General features: G+C 46.2%; 1 protein-coding gene across 1 annotated transcript in view; it reads left to right on the top strand.

The window, feature by feature from the left end:
• Positions 1–715: 715 nt before the first annotated feature.
• LOC138360313 (origin recognition complex subunit 3-like) overlaps positions 716–22,696 on the top strand; it is a 174,876-nt gene continuing 152,895 nt past the window's right edge. Inside the window, exons 1-2 of the mRNA XM_069320232.1 lie at positions 716–1,286; positions 10,114–10,269. Of these exons, the coding sequence (XP_069176333.1) occupies positions 1,263–1,286; positions 10,114–10,269 (180 nt within the window). The 5' untranslated portion in view covers positions 716–1,262. The remainder of the gene's footprint in view (positions 1,287–10,113; positions 10,270–22,696) is intronic.

Here is a 22,696-nt window from a genome sequence, read left to right as displayed (position 1 = left end):
CCAGCCTCCCGCCCTCCTGTATCTCCCGCCCTCGGTGTTCTCCAGCCTCCTGCCCTCCTGTATCTCCCGCCCTCGGTGTTCTCCAGCCTCCCGCCCTCCTGTATCTCCCGCCCTCGGTGTTCTCCAGCCTCCCGCCCTACTGTATCTCCCGCCCTCGGTGTTCTCCAGCCTCCCGCCCTCCTGTATCTCCCTTCCTCGGTGTTCTCCAGCCTCCCGCCCTCCTGTATCTCCCGCCCTCGGTGTTCTCCAGCCTCCCGCCCTCGGTGTTCTCCAGCCTCCCGCCCTCCTGTATCTCCCGCGCTCGGTGTTCTCCTGCCTCCCGCCCTCCTGTATCTCCCGCCCTCGGTGTTCTCCAGCCTCCCGCCCTCCTGTATCTCCCGCCCTCGGTGTTCTCCAGCCTCCCGCCCTCGGTGTTCTCCAGCCTCCCGCCTCGGTGTTCTCCAGCCTCCCGCCCTCCTGTATCTCCCGCCTCGGTGTTCTCCAGCCTCCCGCCCTCCTGTATCTCCCGCCCTTGGTGTTCTCCAGCCTCTTGCCCTCCTGTATCTCCTGCCCTCGGTGTTCTCCAGCCTCCCGCCCTCGGTGTTCTCCAGCCTCCCGCCCTCGGTGTTCTCCAGCCTCCCGCCCTCCTGTGTCTCCCGCCCTCGGTGTTCTCCAGCCTCCCGCCCTCCTGTATCTCCCGCCCTCGGTGTTCTCCAGCCTCCCGCCCTCCTGTATCTCCCGCCCTCCTGTATCTCCCGCCCTCGGTGTTCTCCAGCCTCCCGCCCTCCTGTATCTCCCGCCCTCGGTGTTCTCCAGCCTCCCGCCCTCAGTGTTCAACAGCCTCCCGCCCTCGGTGTTCTCCAGCCTCCCGCCCTCGGTGTTCTCCAGCCTCCCGCCCTCGGTGTTCTCCAGCCTCCCGCCCTCAGTGTTCTCCAGTCTCCCGCCCTCGGTGTTCTCCAGCCTCCCGCCCTCGGTGTTCTCCAGCCTCCCGCCCTCGGTGTTCTCCAGCTTCCCGCCCTCGGTGTTCTCCAGCCTCCCGCCCTCGGTGTTCTCCAGCCTCCCGCCCTCGGTGTTCTCCAGCTTCCTGCCCTCGGTGTTCTCCAGCCTCCCGCCCTCGGTGTTCTCCAGCCTCCCGCCCTCGGTGTTCTCCAGCTTCCCGCCCTCGGTGTTCTCCAGCTTCCCGCCCTCGGTGTTCTCCAGCTTCCCGCCCTCGGTGTTCTCCAGCTTCCCGCCCTCGGTGTTCTCCAGCTTCCCGCCCTCGGTGTTCTCCAGCCTCCTCAGCGATGGCAACAGTTTCTGTGTCTAAGGTATAAACCAGCTTCGTATTTCTAATATACTTGTATAACAGAAATATTGAATTAGTTCGCTGACAAATGAAGTGTTGTTGTGGCCAGTACAGGTGAAGTATTATTATTAGTAGTAATGGTAATGTCTTCTCACAGATATAGTAACATAGGATACAAACCCACACTTGTTTATGTGTGAAATTTATGCAAGGAATTTACACCAAGTCTTTCGCAGTCTGAGTGTGTGGTTAGGTCTTGTCAAGGTCTGAGTGTGTAGTTAGGTCTTGTCAAGGTCTGAGTGTGTAGTTAGGTCTTGTCAAGGTCTGAGTGTGTGGTTAGGTCTTGTCAAGGTCTGAGTGTGTAGTTAGGTCTTGTCAAGGTTTGAGTGTGTAGTTAGGTCTTGTCAAGGTCTGAGTGTGTAGTTAGGTCTTGTCAAGGTCTGAGTGTGTAGTTAGGTCTTGTCAAGGTCTGAGTGTGTGGTTAGGTCTTGTCAAGGTCTGAGTGTGTGGTTAGGTCTTGTCAAGGTCTGAGTGTGTGGTTAGGTCTTGTCAAGGTCTGAGTGTGTAGTTAGGTCTTGTCAAGGTTTGAGTGTGTAGTTAGGTCTTGTCAAGGTCTGAGTGTGTGGTTAGGTCTTGTCAAGGTCTGAGTGTGTAGTTAGGTCTTGTCAAGGTCTGAGTGTGTGGTTAGGTCTTGTCAAGGTCTGAGTGTGTGGTTAGGTCTTGTCAAGGTCTGAGTGTGTAGTTAGGTCTTGTCAAGGTTTGAGTGTGTAGTTAGGTCTTGTCAAGGTCTGAGTGTGTAGTTAGGTCTTGTCAAGGTCTGAGTGTGTGGTTAGGTCTTGTCAAGGTCTGAGTGTGTGGTTAGGTCTTGTCAAGGTCTGAGTGTGTAGTTAGGTCTTGTCAAGGTTTGAGTGTGTGGTTAGGTCTTGTCAAGGTCTGAGTGTGTGGTTAGGTCTTGTCAAGGTCTGAGTGTGTGGTTAGGTCTTGTCTAGGTCTGAGTGTGTAGTTAGGTCTTGTCAAGGTTTGAGTGTGTGGTTAGGTCTTGTCAAGGTCTGAGTGTGTGGTTAGGTCTTGTCAAGGTCTGAGTGTGTAGTTAGGTCTTGTCAAGGTCTGAGTGTGTGGTTAGGTCTTGTCAAGGTCTGAGTGTGTAGTTAGGTCTTGTCAAGGTTTGAGTGTGTGGTTAGGTCTTGTCAAGGTCTGAGTGTGTGGTTAGGTCTTGTCAAGGTCTGAGTGTGTAGTTAGGTCTTGTCAAGGTCTGAGTGTGTGGTTAGGTCTTGTCAAGGTCTGAGTGTGTAGTTAGGTCTTGTCAAGGTTTGAGTGTGTAGTTAGGTCTTGTCAAGGTCTGAGTGTGTGGTTAGGTCTTGTCTAGGTCTGAGTGTGTGGTTAGGTCTTGTCAAAGTCTGAGTGTGTGGTTAGGTCTTGTCAAGGTCTGAGTGTGTGGTTAGGTCTTGTCAAGGTCTGCGTGTGTGGTTAGGTCTTGTCAAGGTCTGAGTGTGTAGTTAGGTCTTGTCAAGGTCTGAGTGTGTGGTTAGGTCTTGTCAAGGTCTGAGTGTGTAGTTAGGTCTTGTCAAGGTCTGAGTGTGTGGTTAGGTCTTGTCAAGGTCTGAGTGTGTGGTTAGGTCTTGTCAAGGTCTGAGTGTGTGGTTAGGACAAGACTTGCTCCTCAACGTCTAATGTGGCTCCTATCCTGGGCCCAGTCCTCTTATCCTTCTTGATGTTCAAGAAGGTCCAGTCCTCTTATCCTTCTTGATGGTCAAGAAGGTCCAGTCCTCTTATCCTTCTTGATGGTCAAGAAGGTCCAGTCCTCTTATCCTTCTTGATGGTCAAGAAGGTCCAGTCCTCTTATCCTTCTTGACGGTCAAGAAGGTCCAGTCCTCTTATCCTTCTTGATGGTCAAGAAGGTCCAGTCCTCTTATCCTTCTTGATGGTCAAGAAGGTCCAGTCCTCTTATCCTTCTTGACGGTCAAGAAGGTCCAGTCCTCTTATCCTTCTTGATGGTCAAGAAGGTCCAGTCCTCTTATCCTTCTTGATGGTCAAGAAGGTCCAGCCCTCTTATCCTTCTTGACCATCAAGAAGGATAAGAGGACTGGGTCCAGGATAGGAGCCACATTAGACGTTTAGGAGCAAGTCTTGTCCTAACCACACACTCAGACCTTGACAAGACTTAACCACACACTCAGACCTTGACAAGACCTAACTACACACTCAGACCTTGACAAGACCTAACTACACACTCAGACCTTGACAAGACCTAACTACACACTCAGACCTTGACAAGACCTAACTACACACTCAGACCTTGACAAGACCTAACTACACACTCAGACCTTGACAAGACCTAACCACACACTCAGACCTTGACAAGACCTAACCACACACTCAGACCTTGACAAGACCTAACTACACACTCAGACCTTGACAAGACCTAACTACACACTCAGACCTTGACAAGACCTAACCACACACTCAGACTGCGAAAGACTTGGTGTAAATTCCTTACATAAATTTCACACATAAACAAGTGTGGGTTTGTATCCTATGTTATTATATCTGAGAAGACATTACCATTACTAATAATAATAATGTAATTTATGTTAACACTTGTCACTTGGACTGCAACAAATCAATTTATTAATTATGTTAATATTTGTCACCTGGACTGCAATAATAAATAATCACGTACAACACTTGACGGTAACACACAAGTACAGTACAACACTATAATGTACACACAACACAATAATCAATAACTGCAAAAATAATTCACAGGTGTCAACTACACACACCCAATGACTTATTCATCCACTGGTATCTGGAAAGAATATAAAATGCACTGTATCACACAGATACTGAAATACTCAATAATGAAATAATGATATACTGTAATAATATAATATCAATACCAACACCGTACAACTCAAATGCACAAAAATATAAGATATATTAACTGTGTGGAGTGTGTATAACACTTACACCAATGACAGTGAACGGATACAGTATCACGCAGACTGCTGTACTGACATTTGTCCCGTTGCTTCTTCGACCAATCTACCTCTCACCTGTATCGGGTGATAACAATGCGGCTCGGATGGCTGATCCAAGACCAACACAAGAGAAAACACTTTAGGAACAAGAAAAATGTTTGCTCACTTTAGGGCCAGCCTGTCACTCACACCTTGCATACACACAATGTTGGACTGTAGATGCTCAGATATAATACTCCAGCAATTACTGCACGTGATGACATGCGAGTAACACAGTCGACACAGGGTGGCAGGTACAACTGGATCAACAGGTGTTCCGTGGCCGAGCGTGGCGCGACGAGCAAGCTGGGGTAGCGGTGGCGGCAGCTACACACAGGGTGGTAGGGTTAGCTCACACACACAGGGTGGGCTCATGTGGTAGGGTGGCATGGCTTGGTGAGAAAAAGGCCACAAATCGCTCTGAAAATAAAGTTATCTTGAGGTTATCTTGAGATGATTTCGGGGCTTTTTAGTGTCCCCGCGGCCCGGTCCTCGACCAGGCCTCCACCCCCAGGAAGCAGCCCGTGACAGCTGACTAACACCCAGGTACCTATTTTACTGCTAGGTAACAGGGGCATAGGGTGAAAGAAACTCTGCCTATTGTTTCTCGCCGGCGCCCGGGATCGAACCCGGGACCACAGGATCACAGTCCAGCGTGCTGTCCGCTCGGCCGACCGGCTCCCTTATCTCTCTCCGAAAAATTAATGGTAGCAGTGGGGAATCAATGTACAGTACTTCACTGATAACCCGGTCTCATTAATTTTAATATGAAGATGTTCACGATGATCACTGATATAACACTGGCAAGTCTCGCTGCTTCTTGCTGTGATCACGTGGTGACACAATCTCTCTCTTTTCTCAAGTAACTTAACCGGATTCTGCAGCGAATTGCACTAAGTGAAATTAGGCAGGTGACGAGATAATGTAATAATGTCATAAGGTGGGAATCTAGGCTACTGGCCAGTAGCATAGATCCTCACATCTGTGTGTAACGAAAGATGTCGACAGAATGCCGAGGCCAGGGCCTGCTTGGCACTATAATGCTCTCCTTACCTTCTGTGCCATTATATGAAATTGACCAATGAGGCATTAGGCACTGAGGTCTAAACCAATCAGGACTGTTCCCTCCAAGTGGAGAGAGGCTGTAACGTCACAACTACATTATGGCCGAGGCCTAGTGTTTTTCTTGATGGTTGACTTCCCTCTACCTTTCTGACAGCAAGCTTGAGAATGTTCCTCCTCACTCCATTTCTTGACACTGGCTCCCTGGAGTCAACAAGTTGATATCACATAACAACCAGATAAAACTCCTTCCCTTCCCTGATATCCTTAAAAAAATACCTTCCTGATATCCCTAAAAAAAGCAAGAGTAATGCCAGTTCATAGAGGAGGCAGTCCGGCAGACATAAACAATTACAGACCATTATCAAATCTACCCATACAGTATTATCAAAAATATTTGAAAAAATTATTTACAAACAGCTCTAATCCTACCTCATAAAATTCAACATACTAAGCCCTCTGTTAGTTTGGCTTCTGCTCACAAAAAGAGTACCAACTATGCAATTATTAGTCTACTTGATATAATATACACAGTCATTGACAAAAATGATTTCCCAATTGGACTCCTCATTGACCAGAGTCATGGCCTTTGATACTGTTAACTATAACTATCTCTTACTTGAACTTCACAATTATGGAATCCGAGGCCTTGCCCTGAACTATATTCGATCCTATCTTAGTGACAGACATCAATATGCAGCCATCAATGATATAACCTCCCCCACTCTACCATTAACTGTAGGGGTGCCACAGGGTAGCATCCTAGGACCTCTCCTATTTCTTATATACATCATTGATCTGCCTAATGTCTCTTAACATTCTTACACCTTTATTATTTGCTGACGATACTACCTTCATCTACTTAGACCCCAACCCACACACACTAAATAATCTTGTAAATAACAAATTAAAAAAAGTCCACTCATGGATGTCAACCAACAATTGCACACTAAACATAGAAAAGACCTACTACATTTTATTTGGAAGTAAATCAACAAATGTAATTCAGCTTCGGATAGACAACGTTAACATCAGCAATACTAATGATGGAAAGTTCCTTGGCTTATACATACACAAGAGACAACTTCAGCACCCACATAAAACACATAACCAAGAAAGTCTAAAAAATGGTTGGTATACTATTTAAAATCAGATATTATGTTCCAAGCTCTCTTTTCATTATACTACACACTAATCTATCCCTATCTTACTTATGGTATCTGTGCGTGGAACTCAATCACTGCAAACCACCTCAAGCCCATCATCATCCAGCAAAAATCTGCTATCAGAACTATAACAAACTTTGCTTTCAGACAACACACAGCCCCTCTGTTTAAATCCCTAAACATGCTAAACATAAACTTACTCCATACATTCTCTTGTGTCATTTACATATACAAAACCTTGTTCCTAAATGCTAATCTTGATCTGAAACTTTTCCTTGATAGGTGTAATAGAACCCATGATCACCACACCAGAAATAAATATATCTTTGATATTCCCAGAGTCAAACTAAATCTGTGTAAACACACTATGCAAATAAAGGTACCTAGTCTATGGAACTTACTCCTAATAAATTGAAAAGCTGTCCAACCTATGCTTTATTCAAAACTAAAACCAAAAAATACCTAATTTTATCCTTATAGTTTCCTCCCAAGTGCTTTAAACTCTTAAAATTCGCTAAACTCTTGTGCTACCCACTTCCCCACCATATGTGCCTAAGCCATACAACCTCACCATTGTAATCACTGCTCTCATCTTATATCATGGATGTTATATTGAATGCATATATTACTACTATATACAGTACCTATAAATAATCCTCATATTGTACCTGTTGATAATCCACAAATTTTACTATAATGTACCTACTAAACTTTTCAAATTTTCTTACAATGTGCCTGTTAACATTTTTCAATTTTGCTAGAAATTCTTGTGGTCGATCTCGAACCTATTGATGTGACAATGTGTATTGAATTTTGTAACTAGCTCATCAAGATTGTAACTTGCTTAGCTAAATGAATTATGGGGTTCAGTCGCTGAGCCCATTATGTGCCTCTGTAACCCTTTCCACTACCGCCCACAAGATGGATATGGGGGTTGCATAAGCAATGAACTAACTAAACTGCTAGAAATTACGCACTTAAATTTAACGGTTAGATGAAGGATCTGCCCGAAATGTTGTGTGTGTTAGTGGTTTTACAAGAATATAAAAAAATCAATGCTATGTACTCTCATAAACCCAATGTATCTTGTATATATATAAATAAATAAATAAATGTATACTTCTCGCTGTAAATAACAAACAATTAGACACACAATGGCCCCTTGCACTACCTTGGCCTCCTGATGAGCTGAGCTCTCCATAGATACCCAACAAAGTATACTTAAGTCTTGCATTAACAAAACTTGACCTTGTGCACACACACTGTGCACTTGAGAATTCAACTGTTACCGTGCACTCACTTTGCACATATTAAGACAGCTGGCAAAATCCATTCTCTCACAATGCATAAAGCCACTAATATGCACAGCGTTTCAGGCATGATGTGAAGAAAATCAACTTAAAAACTAAGACTTAAAACTAATTGAGATCAAAAGCAAATGTTAAACTGAAGCAGAGAAAATAAATAAAAAGAATTATAATACTGTAATTACATGATGAGTGAAACAGCAGAAATTGCAACAAAACAGCAGATAGTAATTTTAACTAAATATACAGAATGACTACAATTTTCTTAAGGTTTTACATAGCAGATATCAGCAGTTATGCAAGCTAGTCATTAATCATTAATGTTTGATAATGACAAAACATAGGTTGACGTTTAAGAGGTAAGGTTGGCTACATGGAGTTTATTAGGTAGTACTGGTACTTAGTTTCTCTCTTAAACTGGTTGAGAGAGGGACAGTCTTTGATGTGATTGGGAAGGTCATTCCACATTCTGGGACCCTTGATTTGCAAAGCATTTCTAGTTTGGTTAAGTCACACTCTTGGAATCTCAAATGGATATTTGTTTCTAGTGTGGTGCCCATGAGTTTTCTTACAACGCTCCAGGAAGCGTTTAAGGTCAGGATTAGCATTGCAGTTCAGTTTTATATATATATATACAGTACATGTATGTAGAGAACACTTAAGAGGATGTGCAGTGACTTAAATCTTTGAATATGGTAGATATTAAGTAAGGGGGCTAAGTGCTGCTTGGGAACAGGATTTGTTATTGTTCTAATAGCTGATTTGGGTTGAGTAATTAGAGGTGGTAGATGATTTTGGGTAGTAGAACCCCAGGCACAGATACTATGTGAGGTAAGGATAGATGAGAGTAATAAAAGATTTACAGAACAGGGTGAAGTATATAGTATCTTATTTTAGAAAGAATGCCAAATGTTTTATAATTTTTGTAGTTATATTTTGAATGTGTCCCTGGAAATTCAGCTTGTTATCAATGAGAACTCCAAGGAAGTTACCATTTACAGTACTTTGTTACTAATTTTGGTATTGTTAATTCTTATGTTAATTTGATCAGTGGCTTTATTACCAAACAAATATAGGTTTTATCAATGTTAAGGGTGAGTTTGTTAGTTAGCTAAAGATGGAATTAATTCAGTAAAGTATTCACTGGCCTCGGGGCCTCGTAGCCTGGTGGATAGCGCGCAGGACTCGTGATTCTGTGGCGCTGGTTCGATTCCCGCACGAGGCAGAAACAAATGGGCAAAGTTTCTTTCACCCTGAATGCCCCTGTTACCTAGCAGTAAATAGGTACCTGGGTGTTAGTCAGCTGTCACGGGCTGCTTTCTGGGGGTGGAGGCCTGGTCGAGGACCGGGCCGCGGGACACTAAAAAAAAAAAAAAAAATCATCTCAAGATAACCTCTCAAGAAGAACTATAATTATCTAAGTGTAGTTACAGGATGAGAGCTACGCTCGTGGTGTCAAACACCTAGGGAAGAGGTCCCTGAATGCTTGCAGCTTGAATTGAAGAGAAGCCAATCCAACACAGCAAAACTGGATACAAAACATGCACATAAATGAACAAATCCACAAGGGCCGTGACGAGGGTTTGAACCTACATCCGAGAGGACGTAGGTTCGAACGCCTCGTCACGGCCCTTGTGGATTTGTTCATTTGATGCATCAAGCTATTGTGATTTCTGTGTGTAATGCTCATAAAGCAAATACCAAAATAATAGAACTAAACACAAGCAAATAGTCCCACTGGATGAAGTCCAAGATGATGGCCGGCTCTCGACTAAAAGCAGTAGGGCTCACTGCAACTGACAGACCCATAGTACTACAGGCAGTTGACACCTCCACATGAGCAACAGAACTGAGTCAGTAAGGCTGGCTATGGCTGCCTGGTCATGGCTATTAGTACAAACTGTATAGGGTTTCAGCCTGGTATGAGTGAGCCAATTGTTTCATTAGAATTGTTTGCAGAGTTGTCTGGCAGTTTCGATGTTTTGTTTGATACTTAATTGGTGGCAGATTGGCATTCACTCCCAGCACCTCTGTGAGGGTGCCAGGTTCTGACTCTGGTTCCTGGTAGAACAAACACAACTGTGACTGATGTGACCCATTGGAATGGAGCAATGTCAGTGAGATATAGCTTCAGGGAGCCACCAAGGGGCTCCCCTAGAAAATATAGTAGGAGTATATTTTAATGATATTCATGTTTATACAATTTGACTCAGTAAAGATTATCATATGTGATTTCTAGGTTGAGTAAGTTTGGCTTGGCATTTGGTATAGTGTTAGATTTTTGTTCTTTGCAGGGTGTGTTTTCCTTTAAGAGAAGTAAAGGCAATAAGAGAAAAGTGTGCGGTATCTCATCACTGGACTACTGGAGTGAAGTGGAAGATGAGGACATTAAAGAAGTTAATTACAAGAATTATGTAAAGTGCTGGCAAATGGTCACCAATATTCTCAACGTAAGTATACAAAAAATATAAAAATTAAGGAAACTGCAGAAGGCCCATTAGCCCATGTGAGGACCAATGGGCCTCAATGACCCAGTGGGTCATTCTTTCCTATTTCATCTCCAACCAAACTCATATATACATGTCTCGCCTTCTTCTGAAGCAATCCAGCAATCCCACATCTATTATGCTACCCCAATCATGTGCTACATAAGTCAACAACACTGTTCCCAAACCATTATTTTCACAGGTCTCTCTTGCATCTAAATGGATCCAACTTGTATCCATTGCTTATGGTGATATTATGGTTATTCTGTGGTGATATATTTAACACCTTATTATTACCTACTCTATTATACCTTTTTGTCCATCTGTATAGTACTTCAATCATGTCATCCATTCACCTTTTTTGAGAATGTAGATTAAACTTTTTAAATCCCTCTTCATATGGGAGGTTTATAATTCTTGGGATTAACTTTGTCATTTTTCTCTGTACCTGTTCAGATGAATTGTCCATTTTCTGGAGGGTCGAACAGAGGCTTCCTGTTGCTAGCTGCATGGAGATAACTCCTTACTATTAAATGACATCATCACATCAGCTCTTGCAAGTCATGAGGGAGCCTACCAGGGACTGAGGGGCCAAAACCTGACCCTTCCTTCCCCATTAGAGAGGCACAGAGCAAGGGATGCACGATCACTGTCACTAGGTTACTACTGCCCACCAGGAAGCAGGAGGGCTGCTGCTGCTTGTGGTTTGTGCCAGCCATTTTACCCCTTTGGTAGGGCAGTGGAGGGATGGCTTGCCCTATTTGTCAACTGGTCCCAGGGTTTGTGCGCTTTTTGGGTCATCTTGTGTGGCCTGCGGTGGAGTTAGTCGGTCCCTTCCATATTCTTGGAGCTAGGCAGGCAAAGGTCTCTTCCCTTTGCCTGTGTTGGGTCATTTCAGAGTGGGTTGCTTCCGTTGTGGTCGAAACGATCACATCTCGGCAGTGGGTGTCTTGTCTCTTCCTAGTTCTAAAATGGGTCTTGGCAGAGCTTTGGTTCATCCTTAATCTCTCAAGCTTGAACTTCTTCATCCCCCTCTCCTCGTTCCAGATGACCACTTTGGCCCAGGTTCGTCTTGCCTCGCCTTAGATGCAGGCTCCTGAATTATATTTCTAGACCCCCGGGATGTGTACTGGCATGTCCCTATTCACCCCAGGTTCGGGTATTGGTTAGGTTCAATAGTGGGACATCAGACTTACCGCTCTCGAGCTCTTCCTTTCAGCTTGAATTTGGCTCCTTAGGGTTTTATCAGGTTGGCTCTGGTTATGGTGACTTGTCTTTGTTGGACGTTCATGTTCTGGCTTACCTTGATGACTGGCTAGGGTGGGACCCCCCAGTCAGTCTGCATGTCTGCTAGCCAGGGATCTAGTTCTTTCCTGGTTTGCCAGATTTGAGTTCCTGGTGAACTTTTGGAAGTTCCAGTTGGTTCTGTCCCAGGTTTTGAGTTAGTTGGGCCTTGTGTTGGATTCTTGGTCCTCGTCACTTTCCCTTTCTCTGGCAGCTTTGCTTCGGCTCCTGACCACTGCCTGCTTGTGTTGGAGCAGCCCTGGGTGACTGTGCTTACCAGGCTGGTGAGCGTCAGGGTCATTGGTCACCACCTTTTCGTCGACCGCACAGAACATTGTGGGAGTTTGTGGACATGTGTTGTGTCCTGAGGAAGATTCATATTCCTCCAGGTTCCGTGTTCTGGCTCAGTTCAGACTGTTTCCCAGTGGTTCATTGTCTGAATCTGGAGAGGAGTTCTCTTTAGTCCATTATTCTTTGGAGTTGGATGCTGCAAGTACTGTATGAGCTCGATTATCCGGACTATATGGGAAGGACCCCCATCCGGGTTAAGCCTGACACCTGGATTAGCTGACTTTTTACCGGAGAAGTTCAAAAGTGAACATATTAAAAAAAATTGTTCCACAAAAACATAATTTGAATTGCCACACACAGACTATAATTATGAAATACTCAAGTGCAGTACTGCAATTAATTTCAAACAGAAACTTCAGCTTACCTTGTTGTAGTTCTTCTTGATTGATGCTACACATCTTGAAGATAAGAATTCTTGGGCTTACTTGTGAGGCCTCACTGGTTGAAGGTCCTTGGCTTGCTTGTGAGGCCTCACTGGTTGAAGGTCCTTGGCTTGCTTGTGAGGCCTCACTGGTTGAAGGTCCATGGCTTGCTTGTGAGGCCTCATTGGTTGAAGGTCCATGGCTTGCTTGTGAGGCCTCACTGGTTGAAGGTCCATGGCTTGCTTGTGAGGCCTCACTGGTTGAAGGTCCATGGCTTGCTTGTGAGGCCTCACTGGTTGAAGGTCCTTGGCTTGCTTGTGAGGCCTCACTGGTTGAAGGTCCATGGCTTGCTTGTGAGGCCTCACTGGTTGAAGGTCCATGGCTTGCTTGTGAGGCCTCACTGGTTGAAGGTCCATGGCTTGCTTGTGAGGCCTCACTGGTTGAAGGTCCTTGGCTTGCTTGTGAGGCCTCACTGGTTGAAGGTCCATGGCTTGCTTGTGAGGCCTCACTGGTTGAAGGTCCATGGCTTGTGAGGCCTCACTGGTTGAAGGTCCTTGGCTTGCTTGTGAGGCCTCACTGGTTGAAGGTCCATGGCTTGCTTGTGAGGCCTCACTGGTTGAAGGTCCTTGGCTTGCTTGTGAGGCCTCACTGGTTGAAGGTCCTTGGCTTGCTTGTGAGGCCTCACTGGTTGAAGGTCCATGGCTTGCTTGTGAGGCCTCACTGGTTGAAGGTCCATGGCTTGCTTGTGAGGCCTCACTGGTTGAAGGTCCTTGGCTTGCTTGTGAGGCCTCACTGGTTGAATGGTTGTTGTATACAATACAGATTATAGGCCCCTCCACATGCCCCTCCACATGCCCCATATTTCCCAGGCAGTCCCTGCCAACTCTCCCCTCTCTCTCTCTCTCTTGATACCCCTTACCCTGAAACCACCCACCCCAACACTACCAATATCACGTGCCTCGAGCCACAGCCATACGGGATTCATACGGTACGGCCCGATGCCCAGCTTCGTATCCGGAAAAATCTCCGGTTGTCTGGATTTCAGTTCGGATATAAACAAGTAGTAGGTAGAAAGTTATCCGGATTTGATTTAAACTCTCTGCCTGTATACTTGTATCTGGAGAAACCTCTGGTCATCTGGATTCGATGTATAAGAAATGCTTTTCATTTAAAAAGTTAAACATTTTGTAATAGTATTTACAGTACTGTACAGTACTGTACTACTAAATGCAGAAGAATAGTAATACCTTACCTACCTATCCCTGTGGTTACCTTGTGGTGATTCCAAGGAGCAATGTCCCTACAGCCTGGTCTCTTACCAGGCCTCTTGGTTGGTAGTAGTATAAACCGGGCCAGAAGCCGGCAATTTTAATTTTTTCCCATGCCGGCTTCTGGCCTGTGTATTTTTCGTTACCCCAGTGACCCATGCACAGGCACGTTCAAGGGGATTAAAATGCCGGCTTCTGGCCCCTGGGTTTTACGAACTTTTTTTCCCTATGCCGGCTTCTGGCCCCTGGGTTTTACAAACTTTTTTTCCCATGCCGGCTTCTGGCCCCTGTGTTTTACGAACTTTTTTTCCCATGCCGGCTTCTGGCCCGTGTATTTTTCGTTACCTCAGTGACCCATGCACAGGCACGTTCAAGGGGATTAAAATGCCAACCTGTTCAAGGGGATTAAAATCCAGGCTGTTGGGCACAGTGTGCACCAAGATGTATGAATAATCACAGCCTGGGTGATCAGGTATCTTTTGGAGGTGTTTATCGAGTTCTCTCTCTCTCTCTCTCTCGAACACTGTGAGATGCCAGCCAGTTATGCCCTTTATATGTAGCGGGGGAGTGTCGGGAAGTCTTGGGCCTTTTATATTGGAATGGCCAGGTCCCAAATTTGCACAGTAGAATAACAACATACTGGAGCAAAAGATACAGAAGGGAATGCAGAATAATAGAACCAGTGAAGAGTAGAGGTGCCATAGGCACAATCAGAAAGCACTGTCTGAACATCAGAGGTCCACAGCTGTTCAATACCCTGCCAGCAAGCATTAGAAATATTGCCAGAACAAAGGTGGATGTCTTCAAGAAGCATTTAGATAAGTTCCTGCAAGAAGTGCCGAACCAACTGGGTTGTAGTGGCTGTGGGCCTGCAGGCCACTCCAAGCAACAGCCTGTGTGACCAAGTTATCTCAATCTGAGCCTGGCCCTGGGCATATTTGGGAAGTAGAAGAACTCTTGCAACTCTTTCCAGGTATGATGTTGATACAGTTCTCTCTCAGCATACCTATTGCACCTCTGCTTTTCAATAGGGCTATTTTGCACATCCTGCCATTTCTACTGCTGGAAATAACGTTGTGATATTACAGTGGTACCTCGCATAACGATTGCCCCAAAAGGCGAACATTTTGGGTAACGAACGGCCCGAACGGCGTCAAATCGTTCTGCATGGGGAACGCTCGTTTGAGTAACGTCAACACCACATGGTGGGGTCGCGCTGCTTCTTGCACATTCTTAGACGCCTCCGACGATGCACATAAATTATGTTGTTCTTGTTTAAAGATGCTAATGATGCTGGGATATAAAGGGGTGACTGCTGAGATGTTGCAAAGTATTGATGTTTTTGTAGGAAAAAAGAAATGAAATTTCTGATATACAACAAATGTCAAAAAGGTTCGTTCGGTGTTTGGCAGGTAGGCTGCTCCATTATAACAATCTTTCTTTGTTTCAAATGTGTTCCATTTGTTTTGTATTTGTCATTTACGTCTCAATAATGGAGCAGCCTACCTTACATACACTGAACAAACTATTATGACATTTTCCTCTTTTCAAATGTGTTCAATATTTATTTTTCATTTGCCTTATAGCAAAAGGTTCGTTTGGTGGTCAGCAGGTAGGCTTCTCCATGTTTCTTGCATAAAAAATTGTAAATAATAACAAAAAATGAAGAATTTTGAAAACAAGAACAAATGTCAAAAAGGTTCGTTCGGTGGTCTACAGGTAGGCTGCTCCATGTTTCTTAAATAACAAAAATAAAGAAAAATAAAAGAACTGTTGAAACAATTTGAAAAATTGACAAATGCCATAAAGATTCATTCAGTTTTTGTCGGGTAGGCTGCTCCATTATTGAGACGTAAGTGACAAATACAAAACAAATGGAACACATTTGAAACAAAGAAAGATCCTCATAATGGAGCAGCCTACCCAACAAACACTGAACGAACCTTTTGCTATAACGAATATGAAAGACAAGGGCTGCTGGCTGGGTTAGTACTGCGTGAGCAACCATTTGTGGCACACGCGCCTCTGGCTCTCAAACACCTGTCCGACACGATGTTGAAAGATTGCACTCAGTAAAATTCAGACTCTATTGTTTGAAGAACATAAGGGTCATAATATTGGTGAAGCTATGCGCAATAAGGACTTAACACAATGGTCAGATGCAAGTGATACAGTACAGCACCCATGAGGATGATACAGCAAGCGTATCCAGTTGTAGCTCTGAGCCCCACCCTTGCCATCTCCAATTTATATAGATGATACATAGATGAATCATTTTCTGCGTTCAGTGATGATGCATCTGATACAAGTAGTATAGATGAACAGTGTTAGCGGCTTCCATGGTGGTGTTTTCCATAGATATTTTCAAGAATACCTGAATCTCTTCCTGACTGACGGACACTCTTTGAGGCAAGCTGAATCTCTTCCTGACTGACGGACACTCTTTGAGGCTAGCTGAATCTCTTCCTGTGTGGGACCTTATAAAGCAATCTTTTCAAGACTACCTTACAATTTGAGCTTTTCCTACAATCGTTTCAATACTACCTTATACTTTACAAGCATGGCTACATACCACCTACAAGTACTAAAGCCAAGGGTGCACGCGAGTGTGTTATTTGCAAGCACACAGAACGATGAAACAGGAAGCGAAAATCTATCTGTAGCTGGTGCAAGGAGAGCAAAGTCGCGCTGTGTACCATGGACTACTTCGTTGACTATTACGCACCTCCAAAGTACTGAGTGTGTAATACAGTGTGTTACTGTGTAAATAGTATGGAAATTGTACATATTGTAATTTTAGTGAATTTTTACCACGTAATATTGTGGCAAACATTTATTGTGGACACATTACTGACACATGTATCACAGTTCCATGGAACATTATGAACATTCTACTGTATACATATTGTAAAGGACACAAATATGCATCATATACGATAAAAGAAACAAATAAAACTGTATTGGAAATACATAGAAAGAATATTTGAAAATATATTTGTGGCAACACTCAGTGCTTGAATGGCCTGCGCGACCGTGTCTGGGAGCTTCACACACGGGCGACCAGCCCCTGATGACGTCACAGCACACCTTGTCCACGACCTCACAGCCAAAGTAAGTGGAATTTGGTAATTATTTTTACATAGACATGTTCAGAGAAGGTAATTTATCATTTTACAAAGAAAAATGATGTTTTGGGAACACTTGATGTCATGCACACTGGGGGAATTTCACAATAAACACAGTGCATCTCAGTGGTTACATGGGGACATTTGTTTTGTATGGCGTCCGTTTCACATGACGAACACAGAACGGATTAAATTCGTTATTCGAGGTACCACTGTTATTTCCATGTGCAGATTTGGAACCAGTCCCTATAATATTTTATGGTTGTAAATTATTGTATGTATCTCTCTTCCCTGTGCTCTAGAGAATACAGATTTAAAAATTGTTATTGGTCCCAATAATTTAGATGTTTTATAGAGTGGAAATATAAAATATGAAGATGCGCATTCAGTACACCATATTCTGGTTCACCCACAGTTTGTTCATTAGTTCATCAAGGTACTCAGTTGACCTTGATTCGTTTAAGCAAGGTCACACATTAGTCTTATAGCTCATTCCTGCTTTTCACATTTCCTTTCACAATTATTCTATAAATTCTTGGTATTTGTATCAAACACATTTACTATACCTACCTCAAAATTAATTTTCACATCTTTCATCACACACAACAAATACTGTACAATTAGACTACTTGACCCTTTCAGTTTTTAATTTCTTACGCATACATCTTGAGCTCTGCCCTGCATTTCGTTCATCATCAATTCCAATTCTTGATTCACTGAATGACATACTTATTCCATGGCCCAGTTATTTACTAAGACTAAGGCTTGCTCTTATAATCCTAACTTCATTCTACTTTATTCTGTCCTCATGGCAATTTTATTTTTGAATATGTGCATTGGTATTGCTAAAGTGAGAGTATTAGTGATCAACTTTATCTCTTAGATGCCTATCAAATCAAACTTTCTTTATAACATTCACCACTTCCAAATACAGTACAGGGTACTGGTTCCTTTTCTGCGGGGAGCCCCTATAGCTCCCTGGAGCTTATCGGACTAATGTATGTTATATTAGACAGGAACATTGGCTATGGAGTTCAGACCTACCAGGGACCAGCACCAGAACCTGGTCCCTTCAGAGAGGTTTCAGGGAGCAATGGCCCTGGAAAACCCCCTTGTGGTTGGGGGTTCTCCTTATCTGCCATCGACCGGGGTTAGGCACCCAGAAAGGTAGGCATAACAAAACAAACCCCACATGGTAAGAAACTAAAACAGAAAACTGGACAGAGAGGTAGAAACTCCCTACAATCCCAAGGAAACAAGCAAACAACCAAACATCACACTTTACTGCTGCGCTGCTTGTCTGCGCACCCCTCCCCACCCCGAGAGGGGGAGGGTGGGGTTTCCGGACCTCACCGCGCCGGCTACCTAGCACCAGTTCGTAAGCTAATGTCAACTGGGACAGATCCTTCTCTGGCCTCAGTTTCCTAGGCGGTGTTTGCTTTCGTGGCGTTCACTGCTGTGTTTTCTGTATTGTGCGGTGGCCAGGTGTTCCTCATCAGTACCAGGGCTGCATACGCTTAGGGGCTTTCTTCCCTAAGCGCACTGTGAGTACTGCCCCTGTGTGACAGGGTTATCTTACCTGGGGCATTCGGGAACCATTCCTGTAGAGGTTCTTGCTGCTCGGCATTTGCCTCACCCTTGGGGCCAGCTGGAGCTTGGGGCCCTTGTTTGGCCTTGGGTAGGGACTGGTATTGTGCTGGTTAGGGCATCAGGGTGTTGCACGGCTTACCACCTACTCGGCGACTAGTTCCTGTTGCCTTTGGGAATGGTGTACTTTTGTGGGGTTTTTCTTATGTTTTTCTTTTAATATTCCTGGTGGGGGTCTGCCTAGTGTGGCTATAGTTCCACTGGTAGTGTTTGGCGGCCCTCTGCTAGGCCCCTGTGATTGTACACGTCGCAGGGGTTTTCAGTGTTACATCCCCTCTTGTTAGCTTGGGTGTTTAACTGGTTAGCAACACCTTGCCCGGGCTTCCCGTAGCAGTCAGCCTACGTGCCCTGGAAAACCCTGTTGGGGCTCCGTGGACCATTGGATGTGTCTTCCGGGTTCCATCCCGTCTTGTGCGGGTTCGTTGGTTGCTGTGCCCTTGTCTCAGGGTGATGGTCGCCACTTTTACCTTCGTGCTGCCTGTTTCGTCACTGACACCTTGACCCGGAGTCTTGCCAGTTGTGTTCTCTGCTTGTTCTCCAGTACTCTCCTGATGTCATTACTGTTCAAAGTACAGGCGGCATCCGCGTTGCAAGCTCGGTTTAGGTTGCTGCAATGCACTAGGTTGGTTTTCCACTCAGATGCCCTGGGCCTCCCCGTTTTGTTTAGGTGCTGTTCGCCCCTTTCCCTCCCTGTTCCCGGCTCCTGACCATCTGCGGGTTTCGGGGTCGGGGCGGGGTTTAGTTGGTTCCGAGACTTGGGCGGCTTCTGGGGCTGCCCTGTTCGGGTTGGGGACGGAGGTTTTCGAGCCTGTTCCTCCTGCCAAGGCTTTTGGGTCTTACCAGCGGCCCATCTTTGCTGCATTTCCCGTGGACTTTTCCTTTTCTTTAAGGGCAGAGGGGTGTGGAGGACGGCTCTGCCCCGGGGCCTCTGTTGTGGGTTCCTGGGGCTGTGGGGGATGTCCGCTTGCAGTTTTAGCGGCCTGGGTTTTCTGCGTCTGGGCGGGGTTTTTCGTCCCTCTAGTCTGCTTCCTTCCCACATTTGCTGGCGTGTTTTTGGGTCTGTTGCGTCAGTCACAGCTCCTTTGTTTTGGTGGCCATTTTCTTTTCTGTGAATAACTCTCCGCTTGGCCACGGGCGGCGCTGCCGTTTGTTTACAGTTGCCTGGGTGTGCGAGCTGGCGTTTTGGTTAAGTTTTCACCTCCTGTTAGGGATTTTATCCTCATGTTGCCATTTCTTTGTTTTTCTGGGGTGTTCTGCCCGTCTTCTTTTCCTCTGGGAACAGTTGGGTGTTGGTTTTTACACCAGTTTTTCCATTTTCTGTCTGTTCTGGGTTTGGGCCCTAGGGTTTGGGCTCAGTATCCCTGTCTGTTTACCCTTGTTCCCACACCTTGTCCCTCGGTTTTCAGTCTGTTTTGGCAGTTTCCCTGGGTGCTGTGCTTTGCCCCTCAGTGGTGCAATTCCGCTGGCAAATGTGATAGTTTGGGCTCCCCCGGGTTGACTCCAGGTTCCCTTGGGTTCTTTGGTTTCGTTCTGGAGGTATCTTCCTCTTGGGGACCCTTTGTGGGTTCAGGGGGCTTTGTTACCTTGTTTGTGACCAGGTTCTGCCTTCTGGGGTTCCAAGGTCTTCCTGGCTTGCAGGCTGACCTTTTTGGGTCTTGGCACGTGTTGTGGTTGTTCCGGGGCTTTGGGTTTTTGTTGTCGAGGTGGGCTTCTTGGTGCCTTCTTCAACTGGCCAGTGTGGTGCTCTCTGCCCACCAGTCGGCGGCTTGTCTTTTTCTTTTCTTTAATTTATTTTAAATTTTATTTACATGTATGTATATATGTTTTTATACATTTTGTGTGTGTAGGTATTTATGTATATGTGTGTGTATATATATATATATATATATATATATATATATGTACATGTATGTATGTGTGTATTTATATATATACATTTTCTTTTGGAAGGGGTTCCATTCACTTTGCTGTTGATGGGGCGCTGGGGGTGCAGCTTGCTTTGTTAGCTCTCGCTTGTGGTTCTCCTCCAGCCTCTGGTGGCATCGGACGGCTTCTCCCCCTTTGGGGGGTTCGGGGCTGGCAGTGTGGGCTTGTTCCCCTGCGCTTCGTCATGTCATCTTGGTGTGGGTGCGTTTGGACATGGTCGTTCCGCCCCATCCGTCCGAGGTTCCCGCCTGTTCTAGTGCAGACACGGGCCTTGCGGTTCTTCTGGACTTATGCAGCCTGCACCCTGGATTCTTTTGCCCTCTTCGGAAAACTGTTGTTTCCGGTCCGGCTTCTATTGGGGGCCGGGTGCCTGGATTGTGCCCCTGGACCTCCGGGTCACTTCTTGGCACATTCCTCTCCAGGGTTCCGGGACTGGCACAGTTGATGGTGGGGCTTCAGGTTTGCCGCTTTTGTTGCCTTCCCTAGTTTGTAATTGGCACTTAGTGTATTTACACATCTTTACCGGATCTTGGTGACCTGTCTGCTTCTGCTCGGGATTCGGTTTCTGGCCTACCTCGACGACTGGCTGGTGTGGGCTCCCAGTCAGTCCGCTTGTCTGCTCGCCAAAGGTGTGGTTCTTTCCAGATTGCCAAGTTCGGATTCCTTTTGATCTGCAGGTCGTTCCATCTGTTTCCGTCCCGGGTTTGGACCTGGCTGGGTCTTGTTTCGGATTCTTTGACCACTTTTTTGTCTCTCCCAACAGAAGCGTTGCTGCGGCTGTGGTCCCGCCTTCGGCTGTTCATGAGGGGGTCCTGGGTTGCTCGGCAGTTGCTCGAGCAGTTGTGCGGGAGTCTGAACTTCGACGTGCTGGTCTGCCCGCAGGGTCGGGTTTGTTTCGGCGTCTGTTTGGTTCCTTCGGAGACTTCCCTTCCGCCTCTCTTGCAATCGTTGGGTTCGTTCCTCCGGGATCTTGTGTTGGACATCTTCAAGAGAAAACTGGACGGTTTTCTAAGTGAAGTTCCGGATCAGCCGGGCTGTGGTGGGTACGTGGCCCTGTGGGCCGCTCCAAGCAACAGCCTGGTGGACCAAACTCTCACAAGTCGAGCCTGGCCTCGGGCCGGGCCTGGGGAGTAGAAGAACTCCCAGAACCCCATCAACCAGGTATCAACCAGGTGGTGCTGCGTCACCAGCTTCCTCTTTGGGGTTTTCGGGGTTCCGTGCCTTGGCACCTTTCCGAGCCTTCGCTCGATGTGTTTACGGACGGGTCATCTCTCGGCTGGGGCTTTGTGACCAGTGCTCACCAGGTCGGCCGGGGATGGTGGGGTCTGTCTCTCCGTCGGGCTCACAGCACGTTTCGGGAGTTTGTGGCTGTCTGGTTTGAGCTTTGGGAGTTCGTGGCTGTCTGGTTTGCGCTTCGGAGGGTTCGGGTCACTCGGTCCTCTACCATTCAGCTCCATTCAGACTGTTCTCTGACGGTTCTTTGCCGGAACCACAGGGTTTCTCTTAGGTGTTTGACCTTTGGGGTTGGTCCCTTTGAGTGGCTCGTTTGCTGTATTCTCGGGGTTTGGCTAACCGTGAGGTTCATGTCCGGGGTGTGTCCTACGTCCTGGCGGACAGCCTGTCTTGGTTCATTCCTCTGTTCGCAGATTGGCCAGTCGTCGCCGACTCGTTTCGTTGGCTCTGCTGGACGTATGGACTCCTGGCCATGGACGTCTTCGAGTCGGCGTCGTCTAGGCGTCGCCCATTCTATGTTGCGTCCTTACCCACCTGCGAGGCGTTTACGGTGTTTGCTTTCGGCAGGACTGGTCGAGGTGGGGGTACCTGTTCCTCTGCTCCCGGTCCAGCTGTTGCTTCGGGTTCTGGCTCGGTTGGAGCCCATTTCCTAGAGAGTAGTCCTCATGGTCCCTTGGTGGCCGGGCCAGCTTTATTTTCAGACGCTGCTTGATAGGTGTCTGAACCCGGGGCGTTTTCCCACGGCTCCGCCTCTTTCAGCAGGTCAGACCGGTTCTGTACGTGACTAGTTCGGCCTTCTCCTCGGCTCTTCGCGTTTGGTATTTTGACACGGGTATCAACATCTCTGTGGTGATCAGGTGGCTTTGTTGATGGTGTCCCTCCTGCGAGCTTCGTCTCGGCGACAGTATGATATTCCTGGTGTTTCTATGCACCTTTTTCTTGCTCTTCGTAGGTTGTCTTCTCTTTCGCATCGGGTTGTCTTGTCCTTTCTTAAGTTTTCAGGACTTCAGTTATTTGATGTTTTTTATTGTCGCCTCGTTTTGTGCGGCGCTGGCGGAGCCACTCCGGCTTGCGTTCGGGGTGGATGTCACATCTGCCCCGTTCTGTACGCTTTCTCGTGTTTTGTTTCACCTCCGGCCTGCTCATGTGTCGCCTGAGCTGTCCTGGTCCTTGATCAGGGACCTTGATCAGGCTC

This window comes from Procambarus clarkii, unplaced genomic scaffold (genome assembly GCF_040958095.1).
Source record: "Procambarus clarkii isolate CNS0578487 unplaced genomic scaffold, FALCON_Pclarkii_2.0 HiC_scaffold_107, whole genome shotgun sequence".
Taxonomy (NCBI): domain Eukaryota; kingdom Metazoa; phylum Arthropoda; class Malacostraca; order Decapoda; family Cambaridae; genus Procambarus; species Procambarus clarkii.
This window is presented reverse-complemented; position numbering and strand designations above follow the sequence as displayed.